We start from the raw sequence: 17154 nt of genomic DNA on the forward strand, positions 1-17154 counted from the left end.
GCTTCATTGACCTTTCCCATTACCACCTGAAAAAAATCAATCAAGTTAATCAGACATGCCTTCCCTTAACAGATTCATGCTGACTGCCCTTAATTAGTTTGCACCTTTTTAAATGACGATTCATTGTGTCTCAGAATTTTTTCTAATAATTTACTCACTATTGAGGTTAGACTGGCCTGTAATTACTCGGGTTTTTCCTTCCCCCATTTGTAAACAATGTTAGCTGTCCTCCAGCAGCTTGCCAGTAGTCAGAGAGGATTGGAAACGATAATCAGAGCAATGCTCCCTTGCTTCTCTTAGCAACTTGAGAAGCATTGCTTCCAGGTCTAGACATTATCCATTTACAAATATGCTTGAGCCCTTAATATTTCCACACTCACTGTGTCTATCCAATCCAATATTTCACACTCCTCCTTACTTACAATGTCTGCATTATCTCTTTCTTTTCTGAAGAGATGGTGCCTTCCTACTTTATCCTTAATTATTTCAGCAGCATCCATATGTTGATTATTTTGTATTCTATGTGCAGTACTTTGCACTTGCACTTTGCTATATTAAATTTGATCTGAAATTTATCTACCAACAAACTTATTCTGAGATGCTTCTTTCAATTCCATGACCTATTCCAGTTTTGTATCATCATCAATTTAAATCACTTTGCACTGCATTTCTTAATCAAGTGTATTTATGTGAGTAAAATAGTTGTCCCAATGGCAAGCCCTGGAGCACCCCACTCAGTATGTCCCCACTCCCACAACCGCCTGTCTCCCCGCATTCTGCTCCCACACCACCCTGGCATAAAACCACTAACAAATGTTTGTTGGTTTCTACCAATTGAACAGTTTCTTTGCGTCCCTAGAGTTTAGGTCTGACTAGCAGTGTTTCATGAGGAACTTTGTCAATTAGGCCTTTTAAGTTTAAGTACATAATGTCAAAGGGGCTTATCCAGCAAATGCACCATAAAGAGTACAGTGTCACTAATGCACTTTGTAGACGATCATTGTGCAATGAAACATTTGGATTTGACTCATTTTTTAAAATATGTTTATTGAAAATTTTCTTATATTTTGCATTGCAAACAAACACAGATACAGATCCCCACAGTGCTCGCGTGTACATTCCAACGCGACTGGGCACAGGGCTCCCCGTGGCCAGGGGACAAGCCCCTGGTACCCCCGGCACCCACCCCGCCCAAGTCCGTCTAATTGCACCGGTAATGACGGTAATAATATAAAAACAAAAAGGCAGAGGAACACCGCTGGAGAACCAACTGAGCACCCAAACAGTCCAGGCTATAAACTAGCGAGTGGAGAAAAGAAAGAGAGACAGCGAAGGAGAGAGAAGAAAGAGAGTGAGAGGGGAAAAGAGAAAGTTCTCGTGTTGATCCCCACACCTCGGCAGGGTGGGTGGGTGTACTCGGGTAAAGGGCTAGGACGCGTCCACCAATCGGGGGAGGGGAGGGTTTCTGTGGGAGCACCCGGGGTCCTGGGGCCATCAGGTATCTACTCACCCGGCTCCAACTGCAGCGTCCCAACATGCACTATAAATGGTTGCCAGATCTTGTAGAACCTAGCAGTGGACCCATGTAGTGTGTACCTCATCTTCTCCAGCTTAATGGTATCTACCACCTCCTTCACTCACGGTGAGTGCGTCAGGGTGCACCTGATTTCCACCTAAACAGGATTAATTGTCTTGCCAGGAGTGTAGTGAAAGCTACAAAATCCGCTTGGAATTTTGGCAGTCGTGGATTTGAAGGCACGACTCCAAACAGGGCAGTCTGGGGGAATGCAGTTATGTGCCGATCGAGCATTGCCGCATTCGTCTCAAATATTGATATCCAGTAGTTATACAGTGATGGGCAAGCCCAGAACATATGTAAGAGGGTGGCAGGAGCTTGCTGGCACCGTTCACAAATGGGGTTTGTGCCTGGGTACATTCTGGAGAGTCTAACCCTAGTTAGATATGCTCTGTGAAGGAGTTTACATTGTATCACACCCAGCTTGGCACATATTGAGGAGGAGTATACTTGATGCAGCACCATGTCCCAATGCTCCTCTGAGAACTCCTCCCCCAGATCTCGTTCCCATAAAGATTTAAACACTGATAGAAAGTTTTGTTGGGACAGAATTTGAGAATGAAGAACAGAAATGATACCATGCATAGTAATAGAAGGCACTAAGAAGATGTCAATGGAAGCACGAGCTGGGAGTGGCGGAAATAGGGAGTTGGCCTGACGCACAAAGTCTCCAATTTGCAAATATTTGAAAAAGTGTGTTGCAGGTAAAGCAAACTTATCCACCACCTGTTGGAATGATGCAAACACGCCATCCACATACAAGTCCTGGAATGTTCTGATCCCGTGTTTGACCTATATGTTGAAGGCACCATTCAAAACAGACGGAGGAAAGAAATGGTTAGCCGATACTGGGGAGGCCAGCGACCAGGCCTGAAACCCAAAGTGGCGTCTAAATTGTGTCCAAATTCTAAGAGTTGACTTGACAAGTACACTCCTAGCATACTGGGAAGAGGGAAAATTTACCAGGGAACATATCAAGGCAGCCAGGAAAGACGGAGCACAGGAGGAGGATTCTAACTGCAGCCAACAAGAAACCTCCCATTACCTCTCTCTCTGCACCCAACATACTACTACTCTCATATTGGCTACCCAATGATAAAATAGAAATTTGGGCAATCCCATACCCCCCTCCAGTTTAGGGCTTTGCAAGATTGTCCTCTGCATTCTTGGGTTTTTCCTGTTCCAGACAAAGCTTGAAATGAGCCGATCAAGAATGTGAAAACAAACACCGGGATGCACTGAAAGAGATTTAAAAACTTAGGTAGTATGTTCATCTTCACCACATTGATACGGCCCGCTAACAATAATGGGAAGATGGACCAAGGTTTGAGGTCCTGTTCCATCTACCCCATGAGTGGAGCAAAGTTAGCTCCAAAGAGCCCACTAAAGTTGCTAGTCACTTGCATTCTCAAGTAAGTAAACTGCCCAGTGACAATCTTGAAAGGCAGGGCGTGGAGTGGGAGGCTATGAGCCGCTGTGTTCAAAGGAAGGAGCTCACTCTTATTCAAGTTAAGCTTGTACAGCGAAATACGACCAAACCTCTCTAGTATAGATAAAACTCTGGGAATCGAGTTGGAAGGGTCGCTGACATACAATAGTAGGTAGTCCGCATACAGCGATACTCTCCGCTCGATTCCTTCCCAACCAATCCCCACCACTTGTTTGCTGGGGTACCCATTTGGTCCCGGACATTTTCCACTTGGCATAGTTCTGGCCGCCCTAACAATTTCTTCAATCTCGAATAGTTTCTCCAGTGCCGCGACCTCTCCCCTGTCCACCACAGGGAGATTCAGTGCCACAGAGAACTCCTGAAAGTCTGCCTCATTGGCGGTAGTCTCCGAGCTATAGAGGGTTGAGGAAAAATCCCTAAACGGTTCATTTATTCGCTGGGATCAGTAGAGACCCCATTCGGAGTCTGCATTTGTGGTATTAGACTTTTGGCAGAGAATTGGCGCAGCTGATAAGCTAGTAGCTTGTTTGCCTTGTCCCCATCCTCAAAATGTGCATACTTAGAACAGCGTTTCTTCCGCTTGACATGAGGACAAGGTCTCAAACTCCGCCTGTAGCAGTAAATGTTCCTTATATATCTCTGGGGACTGGCCCACAGCGTACGCTGCATCAATTTGGATGATATGCCCCAGCAATTCCAATAACCTTCTACCCCTCTGCTTCACCTCGTGTGCTGAATAAGATGTGATCTGGCCCCCTAAACAAGCCTTCAATGTCTCCCATAAGGTAACTGCCGAGATTCCCGGAGCATCATTAAACTCTAAGAAATCATCGATCTGGGTTAACAGAAATCTAACAAATTCATCATCAGAAAGCAGACAAGTATTAAATCACCAAGGCATACGGGGGCCCATCCTCCTCCCCTCTACCAAGTCCATTGTCAAGGGAGCATGGTCTGAGATTACAATGCTTTCATAGGAGCTTGAACGCACAGCTGGGAGCAACTTATTATCTACCAATAAAGTAATCTATACGTGAATACGTTCGGTGGAGAGGTGAAAAAAAAGAATATTCTCTTCTCGTGGGGTTAAGAAACCTCCATGGGTCCGACACCACGTATTCCATGAGAAATGATTTAATAATTTCTGCCGACTTGGAAGATACAGCAGTCCTGGAGGAGGAGCGGTCCAGGACGGGATTCAACCAACAGTTGAAATCTCCACCCAGTATCAACCAATGTGAATTCAAATCTGGACGTAACATGAAAAACGACCAGAAAAAGTTTTCACAGTCCCAGTTTGGGGCATACTCATTGGCTAACACCAGGGGCATCCCATATAATTTATCCGTGGCAATGACATATCGGCCATTTGAGTCAGAAATGACATTGGCTACTACTAAGGACTTGTGGATGAGGATTGCTGCCCCCACCACCCCCACCACCCCCACGCCTTGGTGTGAAAAGTTGAGTGAAAGCATTGACCCCCCCCATTTTTTACGGAGCCTAAAATAGTCCACTGGCTTGAGGTGGGTCTCTTGGAGGAATGCAATTTGGATACCCCGTTGTCGAAGATGCTGAAATATCTTACTGCGTTTAACTGGATGATTTAATCCCCTGACATTCCAGCCAGTGAACTTGATCGCTCTGAGGTCAGAGCGTAAGGGCCTCCTAGCCAGCATCCCACATTCCTAACAGTCGCCTGGCATCCCTCCTCACTGGGGAGTCTCCCCCCAACCGCTGCCATCAGCAGACGCCACACCCCAGGGCCCCACCCCCCCACCCTCTCCGCAGGCCACGAGAAAGAGAGGGTGGGCTTGAAAGAGGCCAAACCACACTCACAGACGAAAAAAAGATATAGCAAAGACACAAAAATACTCACATGGACCATACCCACAAACACAGCGTTACACCTCCCTCCCAAACAGGGCGCATGTGCCTCCAACACCACTTTATCGTGACACCTTCACAGCACTCCACATGGGACATGATCTCCACCTCCATTCCCATCGCGGTCACAGGTGCTATAACCTGAAAAGGTTTGTGGAAACACCAAACACTTAACCTAACAGTCGCAAAATCCATTACCCTTTCCTAGCCGACAATTCGATCTGGGTACAGCATGCAGGTTCATAAAAAACAAATATCAGTTTACATCCACCGCGGTCACCTGATTCAAAAGTCTGCTCCACAAATTTCATCGCCGCCGCTGGATCCGTGAACTTGCGCTCGGTTCCATTGTTGAGAATAATCCTCAAGCAGGCCGGAAAGCGAAGCCCAAACCTGACCTCAAGACAGTCACACTGAAGTCGTTTGACATCAGCGAGGGCCGCCCTTCTCCTTGCCATCACCGGGGTAAAATCTGGAAATATCAACAGCCTCTTTTCCTGGTACCTCAGAGTGGTTGCCTGTGCTGCTTGCTGCAGGATTCTGTCTCATGCTGAGGTGTAATGTACTCATGCAATAATGGGCCGAGGAGCTTCTCCCTGTCTGGGCTTTGCCCATAACACTGTGTGCGCGCGATCCAGAAGCGGCTCATCCTCAAGTTCCAGCACATTCTTCAGTAGCCAGGTGACAAAGTCTGTGATACTTGGGCCCTCGATTCCCTCTGGAAGGCCCATCAGACGGATGTTATTTCATCTTTGGCATCCTTCCATCTCATCACTTTTCTCCCTTAGGGACTTAACCTCCGATGTCAGATGAGTAACTTGGCTCTTTAGCTCGGAGATAGTGTATCCACTAAATGCCTCCGAGTCGTCAAGCTCCTTCAAGCGGTTCTCATGGGCGACGGTCACACCTTGGAGAGATTTAACAGATGATCCGAGCTCCTCTCTCAGCTCGTCTATCTTGGCCTGCAACTTAGTGGCTCACCAGGTCCAACTTCCTGTCCAATCTTTGCATGGCATCCATAATAGCTTCCCCTGTCCTTTCGCTCAGCATCTGCTGTTCAAGGATCCCTCCAGGAGGGCATGATGGGGACCCCCCTCTGCCCCTGTGGTCCCACTGTTCGGTTTTGATTTGTCTCCTGCCATTTTGCCAGCACCTGTGGGATTACCCATTTCCTCCAGCCTGGAGCTCTATTTCTTGGTCCATGTATCAAGCTGCCTCGCTGTTTGATCTACCAGAGTTCTTACATGGATTACTTTTCACCTTCACCCTTAACTGGGTGAACAGAAGCAGCAAAGGGTTCCCAGCCAAACTGCAAGTTGCAACTCTTCTCCCTCACTTTAATTCACCATTCTTGTGGGGACCATGATTTTAAATTTGGTTTTTGGAGCAAGCAAGGAATGGATTTGGGTTTTCCCAGTCCATTCTGAGCATTGGCTTTGTAACTTTAAGGATGGAGTAAAAAATTATATTTTAAAAAATGTCAGTGTTCCCGGAGAACATGGCCTCGCTCTTGCCATGATTCACCTTGGCTCCTGAGGCCAGTTCAACCTGGTTGCAGATGTACATCAGTCTGCGCACCGACAGCGGATCTGAGCAGAAAATGGCGACGTCATCCATGTACAAGGAAGCTTTGATCTAAGTGCCTCCACTGCCTGCGATCAACATTCCTCTTTTGCCTGAATCCTTCCTGATGGACTCAGCAAATCCTTCCTGATGGACTCTATGCAACAGATAATCAGGACAGGAGAGAGAGGGCAGCCCTGCCTGACTCCAGATTTAATGGAAAAACTTTCTGATTCCTGGCCATTGATTGAAACTGCGCCACATTTATGTAGAGCAGTTGGATCCAACTGTGGCTTCCTTTCCTAAACCCATTTTGGAGAACCCATCCATCATATCGATGTATGATACTCTGTCAAAGGCCTTCTCCTGCTCCAGGCTGATGAGGCATGTGTCCACACCCCTGATTCATATATAGGCAATTGTACTCCCAAGTAGCACAAGACGATCAGATATCTTCCTGCCGGGTACAGCACAGGTCAGGCCAAGATGGATCACCAACTCGAGCAGATTTGATTTGATTGGCAATGTCCTTGGATAAAATCAGTTTAATTATTTAAATCAGTGACAGGACTTTCTAGCTAAGTTCTAGCTATTTTGGAATAATTTGGTATCTATTTCCTGTTGAAGTGAAAGAAGATTTAGATCTGGTGTTGTATGACTGACTATTAAGGATAAGCAAATGCAAGTAGATAATTTCACTCCATCCGTACACACAAAAGCAATCTTAATTGTAGCTATGTTTAGCAGTCCCAAGAATATAATGTATTAAAGTTATTTCTAGCAATTTGGAATATCTGAATGATAAAAGGCATGAATAAAACAGGAGTTGTACTATGGCTTATCACAGTCATTGAGTAAACAATTGTAGTACCAATGTTTACCTGATATTTCAATTCACCTTGGTATGACTGAGCACGAGGTGAAAAGATGATAAATGTAAACCCCTCTATATGATGTCTGACCTATTTACACTGTTTATTTGCTTCTTCCTGTAGACAAGTTTAAATAGTATGTTGAGTGTCTACAGTGATACAGGAGACTATGGCAATGTGAATATCAGTGGAGCAGTTTTCCTTGCAATCAATTATAGCTACAAAAGTGGGGCACTAAATATTACGGTGAAGGAATGTCGCAATTTAGCGATTGCAGATGAGAGAAAACAGAGAACTGATCCGTAAGTATTATTTTCACTTTTTGAAGAGATTGATTGGCCTTTAACCTGAGATAATCATTGGATGCCCTGAGCCAATTCCTGTATTTGTGGCAAATCCTAGTTGCTTTTCTTTAACACATTAAGTAGCACAGAATAACCTCATTTTTATTTGCTTAATTTCAAGGATGTTTATTGTTGTATATCAGAACTGATCAACTTTTTTATTTCACCTGCAGCTACGTGAAGACTTACCTCCTGCCAGACAAATCTAGTCAAAGCAAGCGCAAGACAAAGCTCAAATCCAATACAATAAATCCAGTTTACAATGAAACATTAAAGGTTTGTCAATATGCTTTTTTCTAAATAGTTAATTGTTCCTGAATAGGGGCGGCACGATGGCACAGTGGTTAGCACTGCTGCCTCACAGCACCAGGGACCTGGGTTCGATTCTCGGCTTGGGTCACTGTGTGGAGTTTGCACATTCTCCGTGTATCTGCGTGGGTTTCCTTTGGGTGCTCTGGTTTCCTCCCAGAGTCCAAAGATGTGTGGATTAGGTGCATTGGTCATGCTAAATTCCCCCTCAGTGTAACCAAACAGGCACCGGAGTGTGGCAACTCGGGGATTTTCACAGTAACTTCATTGCAGTGTGAATGTAAGCCTACTTGTGGCTAATAAATAAACTTGAAATCATCAACCAACTCCATTAGGAAGCCATTCATTCTCCAATGTAATTTCTAATATTATTCAGTGCAAAACATTTGTCTCTCTTTGTTATTTATTTCTACCACCTCTGGCTACCTACACCAGAATTTGCCCTTAATTATTTTCTTGGTGCATTTTAAAATACATTGGTATGGAAGTTAATTGACATCACACCTATTTAACAGGCGTCTAGCCAGCCATTTTGGTGGATAATTATAGAGACATGGTTACAAAATGACCAAGGTTGAGAAAAGAAATTCCAGAGCAACATTGTGAAAGAACAGAAAGGCAAATGAGGAAATGTAGCCCAGATATTGAAGAATAGCAAAAGGACAGGGGGTCAGAAAATATTTGGCTCAGGTGACCAGGCAATTGAATCAGTATGGGTGAAGATTAGGAATAACAAGGGTCAGAAAATGCTGGGAGTAGATTATGGCTCCCCCTAATTACAGTTATACCATTGGTCAGAGCATTAAGTAAGAAGTAATTGGAACTTGTAAGAACGGCAATGTAATAAGAGTGTAGTGATCTTCGATTAGACTGTTAAATCAAATGGCAATCTGGAAGATGAGTTTATAGAATACTTTTGTGACAGAAGAATATATTATGGAACCAACCAGGACAAAGCTATTTTACAGCTAGTATTGTTATAATGAGGCAGGATTAATAAGTAGTCTCATAGAAAGAGATCCACAAGGGGGAAAATACAATGGAATTCCATATTAAGTTTGAAAACAATATAAATGAGTCCCAAACAAGAATCTTACCCACGAGCAGTATCATTAACATACGTTTCTTGGGGGGATGCAACTGGCCAAAGTTGATTGGGTCCAGAGACTAAAGGAAATGGTGGTAAATAAGCAATGGGAAACATTTAAAGAAAAGATTCAAAATGTTCAACAAAAAACATTCTATTTATAAACAAAAATGGAGTGGAAAAGAATTAATCGATGGCTTACCAGGGAAATAAAGGATAGTATTCGATTAAAAGAATAATTGTGAAGAATAGCAGTAAACCTGAGGACTAGAGGAGTTTGAGAAAGCAGCAAAGGGTAACCAACAAGTCGATTTTAAGAAAGAGGAAAAAAGAATGAGAATAAGCTAACCAGAAAAATAAAATAACCCTTGGTACATTGGAGGTAGAATCAGGATAAATTATCATGGGGAATGGTGAAATGTCAAAAGACAAATATTGTGCATCTGACTTCACAGTAAACACATAGTGGTCCAGATCATCTGAGCAGTGGCAATGATACTGGGGGTGGCACGGTGGCACAGTGGTTAGCACTGTTGCCTCATAGTGCCAGGGACCCAGGTTCGATTCCTGGCTTGGGTCACTGTCTATGTGGAGTTTGCACATTCTTCCCGTGTCTGCGTGGGTTTCCTCCGGGTGCTCCAGTTTCCTCCCACAATCCAAAGATGTGCAGATTAGGTGCATTGGCCATGCTAAATTACCCCTTAGTATCCTGGGATGCATAGGTTAGAGGGATTGGCAGGGTAAATATGTGGGGTTACGGGGATAGGCCCTGGGTAGGATTGTTGTTTGGTGCAGACCTGATGGGCCAAATGGCCTTTTTCTGCACTATGGGAATTCTATGATAGATTGCCACTACACAAGAAAATTGCCTGACTCAACCCTGCTGTACATTTCTTCCGGAGTCTTCTGAGCCCAGCTTTCACAGAAATATGCAGCGGCCCTCAGGGAACTCTATCAGAGCAGAGTCAGGGAAGGCAGGACACACCCTTTTTTTTACAGCAGTAGCTGCCATATGATAAGTTTACAGGTCCGATTAGCCTAACATCAGTCACCAAGTAAATGCTGGAATCAATTATTAAGGAAATCTTAACAATTAACTTAAAACCAAATTGTGATCAGGCAATGTCAATATTGATTTACAAAAAGGAAATCGTCTATAGTTTTATGAGGATGTGTCTCATAGGTAGATAAATGGGAGCCAGTAGATGTCGTATATTGGATTTCCAAAAAGTATTCGATAAGGCGCCACGCAAAACATTAATGCACAAGATAAAGGCCCATAGAGTTGGGGTAATATATTTGCATAGCTGATGGATTAACAGAGAGGAAACAGAGGAGGAATAAGTGGGGTATTTTCAGGTTGGCATGTGTTCAGGTTCTGGAATCTGATTGATAAAGTAAGTGCGTTGTTTAAAAAGATAACCGCAGGCCAGGCTAGAGACAACGATTGTGGTTTTATTTGAGGAAGATCAATTAAAATATTACAGACATTGTGATTATGTTATTTTCTGATCCTGGAGAGTTTTTCTGTAAGAGTTTTAACAACACCAGGTTAAAGTCCAACAGGTTTATTTGGTAGCAAATACCATATTTAACCTGGTGTTGTTAAAACTCTTACTGTGTTCACCCCAGTCCAACGCCGGCATCTCCACATCATGAGTTTTTCTGTGCCAGGTTGAGGACAGTAAGAAGTTTAACAACACCAGGTTAAAGTCCAACAGGTTTATTTGGTAGCAAAAGCCACACAAGCTTTCGAAGCTCTAAGCCCCTTCTTCAGGTGAGTGGGAATTCTGTTCACAAACAGAGTTTATAAAGACACAGACTCAATTTACATGAATAATGGTTGGAATGCGAATACTTACAACTAATCAAGTCTTTAAGAAACAAAACAATGGGAGTGGAGAGAGCATCAAGACAGGCTAAAAAGATGTGTATTGTCTCCAGACAAGACAGCCAGTGAAACTCTGCAGGTCCACGCAACTGTGGGCGTTACAAATAGTGTGACATGAACCCAATATCCCGGTTGAGGCCGTCCGCGTGTGTGCGGAACTTGGCTATCAGTTTCTGCTCAGCGACTCTGCGCTGTCGTGTGTCGCGAAGGCCGCCTTGGAGAACGCTTACCCGAATATCAGAGGCCGAATGCCCGTGACCGCTGAAGTGCTCCCCAACAGGAAGAGAACAGTCTTGCCTGGTGATTGTCGAGCGGTGTTCATTCATCCGTTGTCGCAGCGTCTGCATAGTTTCCCCAATGTACCATGCCTCGGGACATCCTTTCTTGCAGCGTATCAGGTAGACAACGTTGGCCGAGTTGCAAGAGTATGTACCGTGTACCTGGTGGATGGTGTTCTCACGTGAGATGATGGCATCTGTGTCGATGATCCGGCACGTCTTGCAGAGGTTGCTGTGGCAGGGTTGTGTGGTGTCTTGGTCACTGTTCTCCTGAAGGCTGGGTAGTTTGCTGCGGACAATGGTCTGTTTGAGGTTGTGCGGTTGTTTGAAGGCAAGAAGTGGGGGTGTGGGGATGGCCTTGGCGAGATGTTCGTCTTCATCAATGACATGTTGAAGGCTCCGGAGGAGATGCCGTAGCTTCTCCGCTCCGGGGAAGTACTGGACAACGAAGGGTACTCTGTCCACTGTGTCCCGTGTTTGTCTTCTTGTTCTCTTCCTGTTGGGGAGCACTTCAGCGGTCACGGGCATTCGGCCTCTGATATTCGGGTAAGCGTTCTCCAAGGCGGCCTTCGCGACACACGACAGCGCAGAGTCGCTGAGCAGAAACTGATAGCCAAGTTCCGCACACACGCGGACGGCCTCAACCGGGATATTGGGTTCATGTCACACTATTTGTAACGCCCACAGTTGCGTGGACCTGCAGAGTTTCACTGGCTGTCTTGTCTGGAGACAATACACATCTTTTTAGCCTGTCTTGATGCTCTCTCCACTCCCATTGTTTTGTTTCTTAAAGACTTGATTAGTTGTAAGTATTCGCATTCCAACCATTATTCATGTAAATTGAGTCTGTGTCTTTATAAACTCTGTTTGTGAACAGAATTCCCACTCACCTGAAGAAGGGGCTTAGAGCTTCGAAAGCTTGTGTGGCTTTTGCTACCAAATAAACCTGTTGGACTTTAACCTGGTGTTGTTAAACTTCTTACTGTGTTTACCCCAGTCCAACGCCGGCATCTCCACATCCAGGTTGAGGAACCATTAGATCGGAGAAATTCGGACTATTCTCCATGGAGAATAAAAGGTTGAAAGGAGATTTGAGAGACATTTAAATTGGGTCAGAGCAGAGTAGATGGGAAGAATCGTCCCATTAGTGAAGGGATTAAGAGACTGCGGGCACAGATTTGAGGTTCTTTGTAAAAGAAGCAATGGTAAAATGAGGGAAAACAGTTTCATGCAGAGAGCGATTAGAATCTGGAATACACTGCCTGTGATTGTGATGGAAGCAGGTTCAATCGAGGCATTCAAGGAGAAATTGGGTTATTATCTGAAAGGAAGAATGTGCAGGACTATGGAGGGTGGAGAGTGGCACCAACGGTTCCATCAGAGAACAAGCACAGACATGACGGCCATCTTCTGTGCTGTAACCATTCTTTGATTGTGCATGTATTCTAAGAAAGGAGTATTTTAGTGATGAGGGTACAGGACATATTTTCAGATAAACATTTCAGTTTGATTCAGTCATCGAGTACATGAATGGGCGAGATTGCTAGATTTTTGGACCCTATGGCTATGGAGGGATATTTGGATTTGGTGAGAAAAAGGATTTGAAGTTAGGATCAACCATAATCTTGCTAAATGGTGGGGAAACTCAAGGGCCACATGGTGAATCGCCTGCTCCTGTTCATTGCTGTTAAATTATGGCAACTCATTAGTCGAGCAGAATGCTTCATGGTGGTGGAGTGCCTCGGTAAATTATTACACTTTTGTTCATTCTTCCAGTATGTCATCAGTCACTCACAACTGGAGACAAGAACTCTACAGCTGTCAGTCTGGCACTATGACAGGTTTGGACGGAACAGTTTCCTGGGTGAAGTGGAGATACCATTTGATTCCTGGGATTTGGAAAATCAAATTGAGGATTGGTTTCCACTGCAGCCAAAGGTGAGCTTTGAAATACTAGATTACGTTAAAGAGTTTCCATTTCAGGAAGAATAATTGCCTCAGACCAACAGCTACTGACAGGTTTCAGAGGGGAATTGGCAGAGGCATAGATTCTGGTCACTCACCTATCTGCCTGTTTAGCTAGGAAGATGCATTTTGTGGAGGTATCCAGCTGGAAGGAGTAAATAAATTTTAAAAAGGAAATCTTGACCTTATCAAATGAAATGCCAATGATAAATGAAAATTCTGCAGTCTGCTTTAAATTGTATAAGAATTCCTATAGTGATCAATATCGTGATTGGTGATCATTTGATCAATTCCTAAAATGTTCAGACATGTGACAACTTCAACAGACTTGTGAAGGACTATATTATGTTAAAAGAGCAATGACTATACTTTTTCTTCACTTCTTTCTTCTAGGTAGAGATTCATACTGGATGTAGTAATTGTAATCCTCCAGTACTCAACCTTCTTAGGGATACTTGAGAATGAATTCCAAATCTTAACTGAGTACATGTATAGTTGCTGCTCAGCAATAGCATCAACGTGCCATTCGTTCGAAATGGAAAGTGTATCTTTCTGTCTGCAATATATGTTTATGTATTTTCAGATTTGAGCAAAAATGCTATTGACTCTCAATTTTTCAGCATGCATTTGGCATGAGAGCTCCAGACGGTCCTGATGCACACTTTTAATAATAAACCTTTCATTACTTAACACAGACAATGCTGTGTAACTGGACTGAAACAATGATCGCCATTCAACAATTAATAACCACTACTGACATGATTCAAATAGTGTTTAATGCAAAGTATTAGATCCATGATTTAGCATTATTGATTGTAAAATATTTCTGCTGAGTTTTGTCTCCTTGAGGTGAAGGGTGCCAGTTCTAGGAAATGGAAGACAAAACCAGTTTTTGATCAGAATATCAGTCAGGTCAGGTATCAATCTGGTCAGGTCAGGTTTGGCACATCATTCTGCATAGTAAACCTCTCCCCCAGAAATGTGCCTTTGTTCCAATCTTAGATAGCAAATGTTTATGGCTATTTTAATATGAATTAGAAGCGGTTTTGTTCTTTGGGACAAAATCCTATTTAACTACTTAACCTTTATCCAAAGTTGGAAGTCATTAACAATGTCTGAATCTTTAATAGATGGATAACAGAAGGCAGGAACTTCTCACCAGTAGCATGGTGACTGCGCACAGATAATAAGATGTCCGAGTGCAGGACTACCATCCTTCAGATTACACATTGGCACATGCTATAATCCATCCAACAGTAGTTTGATGGCTGGATATGGATGGGAGATAGGGAGATGTAGGGCTTATAGCATCATCTGTTTATCCTTCTGAAACTCACTCATTTGGTATGTATCACACAGTGGCTACGTGAGGAACTGTTATCATAACTGCCCTCCAAGTAAGGCCAGCAAGCTACTGTTGTCCACAACAAATGTTAGCTGTTAGTGTTAAGTTCAAATGCAAACTATGTTGACATCTGGATTTTTGGGAGGTGTGGTGGAGTCACAGAACTGATATTCCCTTCCAAGACCCATTGGATTTCAATTGTAATGTAACTTTCATGAAATCTAAAGAATATGGCACAAAATGCTAGATTGCTTCAAGATACAAATAGAATCTGCCGCTCCCCTGCGGGTGACTCAGTCTCACGTTGGCCCCCGTGTCTGTTTAAAACCGTGTGACATGCCTTTGGTTACAGAAGCTTCCAGCGCACCCAGTGAAGGTTGGAAATACTGTACGCTTGTCAGTGTGCCCTGTGTGGGGGGTATCTGAGCCTGGCTCCCGTCTGCACCGCTCTGGAAGTCAGCACTGACCTTTGCACGCTTGGCAAAGTTCTTCAAAATGCTAGATTACATATCATTAGAAATCTATGGTGACAAGTGCAGTCATTAGGTGGGTAAATTTTAGTGTAATTCTTAAAGAGATACTTGTCCTTTGTTTGTTTATAGACCGAGGCTGCTGGAGATAATGTTCTGCAGTATAAAGGAGAATTGACAGTTTCGTTGCGATATACCCCAATTGGTCAGACCCTAGCCCTTCCAACAGAGCATGGAAAAGGTAAGTGAATTTACATGTACTGCAGCTGCTCTATGTGGAGTACTGAGTTCTGATTGGACTGATTACTTCCAACACATGTAGAGAATACGTAGCAGTACCAAGGGTGCCATAATTATAACAGCATTAAATGAAAACATTTCTATTCTCATGCCTGTGACTCTGCTTCCTAGAAACTTGCACTAATGGTTACTAAATGCACATAAAACTGTCAGGCTTCACTGAGAAGATCTCTTGTCAGCTGATCTTGGGTGAGTTTCAACAGTGTTCCATTAGTTGTGTAGGTGGCTCCAAGGGACCTGCGCTTGCGGAAACCTGGGGTAAGGTGAAGATTCTATGAAATGCAAGAGCAGCTTCTAATAATAGAGTTTAACATAGCAAACATTAAATTTGTGTGAATTGAAGTTATAAAGGGCTTGTTGCATGTCAATAATGGCTGGGAAATCTACAGGATAGTGCAAGAATTTAAATTCATTCTGACCAAGGATCAATGGAACCCATGGGCCTGATTTTACCATTTTGATTCTAAGTGCTGAATCTGGGCGCAATTCAGATCCGACTTGGAAAACTGCACTCAGGCGCCCCCATACACACTTAGACTGAAAAAAAAAATCGCGAGTCTGAATTGCGCTGTGGGCGGGGCTTATCGCGCCTGAAACACTGCAGCTCCAATCAGAGCTTTGAACTGCGCATGCGCAGTGAGAAAAAAAATTGAAAAAACGCACCTCTATCACATCGCCCCTGGGCCGCAAAAAGCAGATAAAGCGGCCCTGGATCAAAAAGTGGGAGCGATGGCACCCACAGACATCACCCCACTCCCACAACATAACTGTCCCCCTTATCAACCCACTCCCCCCCACGACCCAGACCGATCGTGACCCTCTGCCCCGCTTCCCCCTCCAATCAATCACCCGCAGAGTGGCAGCGGATCCCCGTCCCCCCACCAGAGATCCAACTGGGTCCCCCCCTCTTCCCCCCCCCTCCCCCTAGAGAACGATCGACTCCCTCCTCCCACCAAAGAATGAACGGGCCTCCCTCCCCCCACCCCCCCGACCAGAGAACAATCTGGCCCCCCAACCGCCCAACAGAGAATGATCAGGCCTTCTCCTCCCTCCTCCCCACCAGGGAATGATCTGGCACGCTTCCCTCCCTCTCCACACGCCATATGGTTCTGCCATTTATCATATAGCTCCTCCCTACATTATTTCTACCAAAATGCATCACTTTGCATTTATCAGGATTGAGTCCATCTGCCATTTCTTTGCCCAAATTTCCAGCCTATCTATATCCTTCTGTAGCTTCTGACAATGCTCCTCACTAGCTGCAAGTCCTGCCAATTTTGTGTCGTCCGCAAACTTACTGATCACCCCAGTTACACCTTCTTCCAGATCATTTATATAAATCACAAACAGCAGAGGTCCCAATACAGAGCCCTGCGGAACACCACGAGTCACAGGCCTCCAGCCGGAAAAAGACCCTTCCACTACCACCCTCTGTCTTCTGTGACCAAGCCAGTTCTCCACCCATCTAGCCACCTCCCCCTTTATCCCATGAGATCCAACCTTTTTCACCAGCCTACCATGAGGGACTTTGTCAAACGCTTTACTAAAGTCCATATAGACGACATCCTCGGCCCTTCCCTCGTCAACCATTTTGGTCACTTCTTCAAAAAACTCCACCAGGTTAGTGAGGCATGACCTCCCTCTCACAAAACCATGCTGACTATCGTTAATGAGTTTATTCCTTTCTAAATGCGCATACATCCTATCTCTAAGAATCTTCTCCAACAACTTCCCCACCACGGACGTCAAGCTCACCGGCCTATAATTACCCGGGTTATCCTTCCTACCCTTCTTAAATAACGGGACCACATTAGCTA

The 17154-nt window shown here is 44.3% G+C and overlaps 1 protein-coding gene across 3 annotated transcripts in view; it reads left to right on the plus strand.

The window, feature by feature from the left end:
* The window catches only part of sytl5 (synaptotagmin-like 5), a 190882-nt gene that overhangs the window by 165495 nt on the left and 8233 nt on the right, over positions 1 to 17154 (plus strand). For all 3 annotated transcript variants that reach the window (XM_078232553.1, XM_078232554.1, XM_078232555.1), the window contains 4 exons: positions 7472 to 7650; positions 7866 to 7968; positions 13034 to 13195; positions 15170 to 15278. In XM_078232553.1, the coding sequence (XP_078088679.1) occupies positions 7472 to 7650; positions 7866 to 7968; positions 13034 to 13195; positions 15170 to 15278 (553 nt within the window). The remainder of the gene's footprint in view (positions 1 to 7471; positions 7651 to 7865; positions 7969 to 13033; positions 13196 to 15169; positions 15279 to 17154) is intronic.

The sequence above is a fragment of the Mustelus asterias genome, chromosome 17, assembly GCF_964213995.1.
Source record: "Mustelus asterias chromosome 17, sMusAst1.hap1.1, whole genome shotgun sequence".
In the NCBI taxonomy this organism is placed as follows: Eukaryota; Metazoa; Chordata; class Chondrichthyes; order Carcharhiniformes; family Triakidae; genus Mustelus; species Mustelus asterias.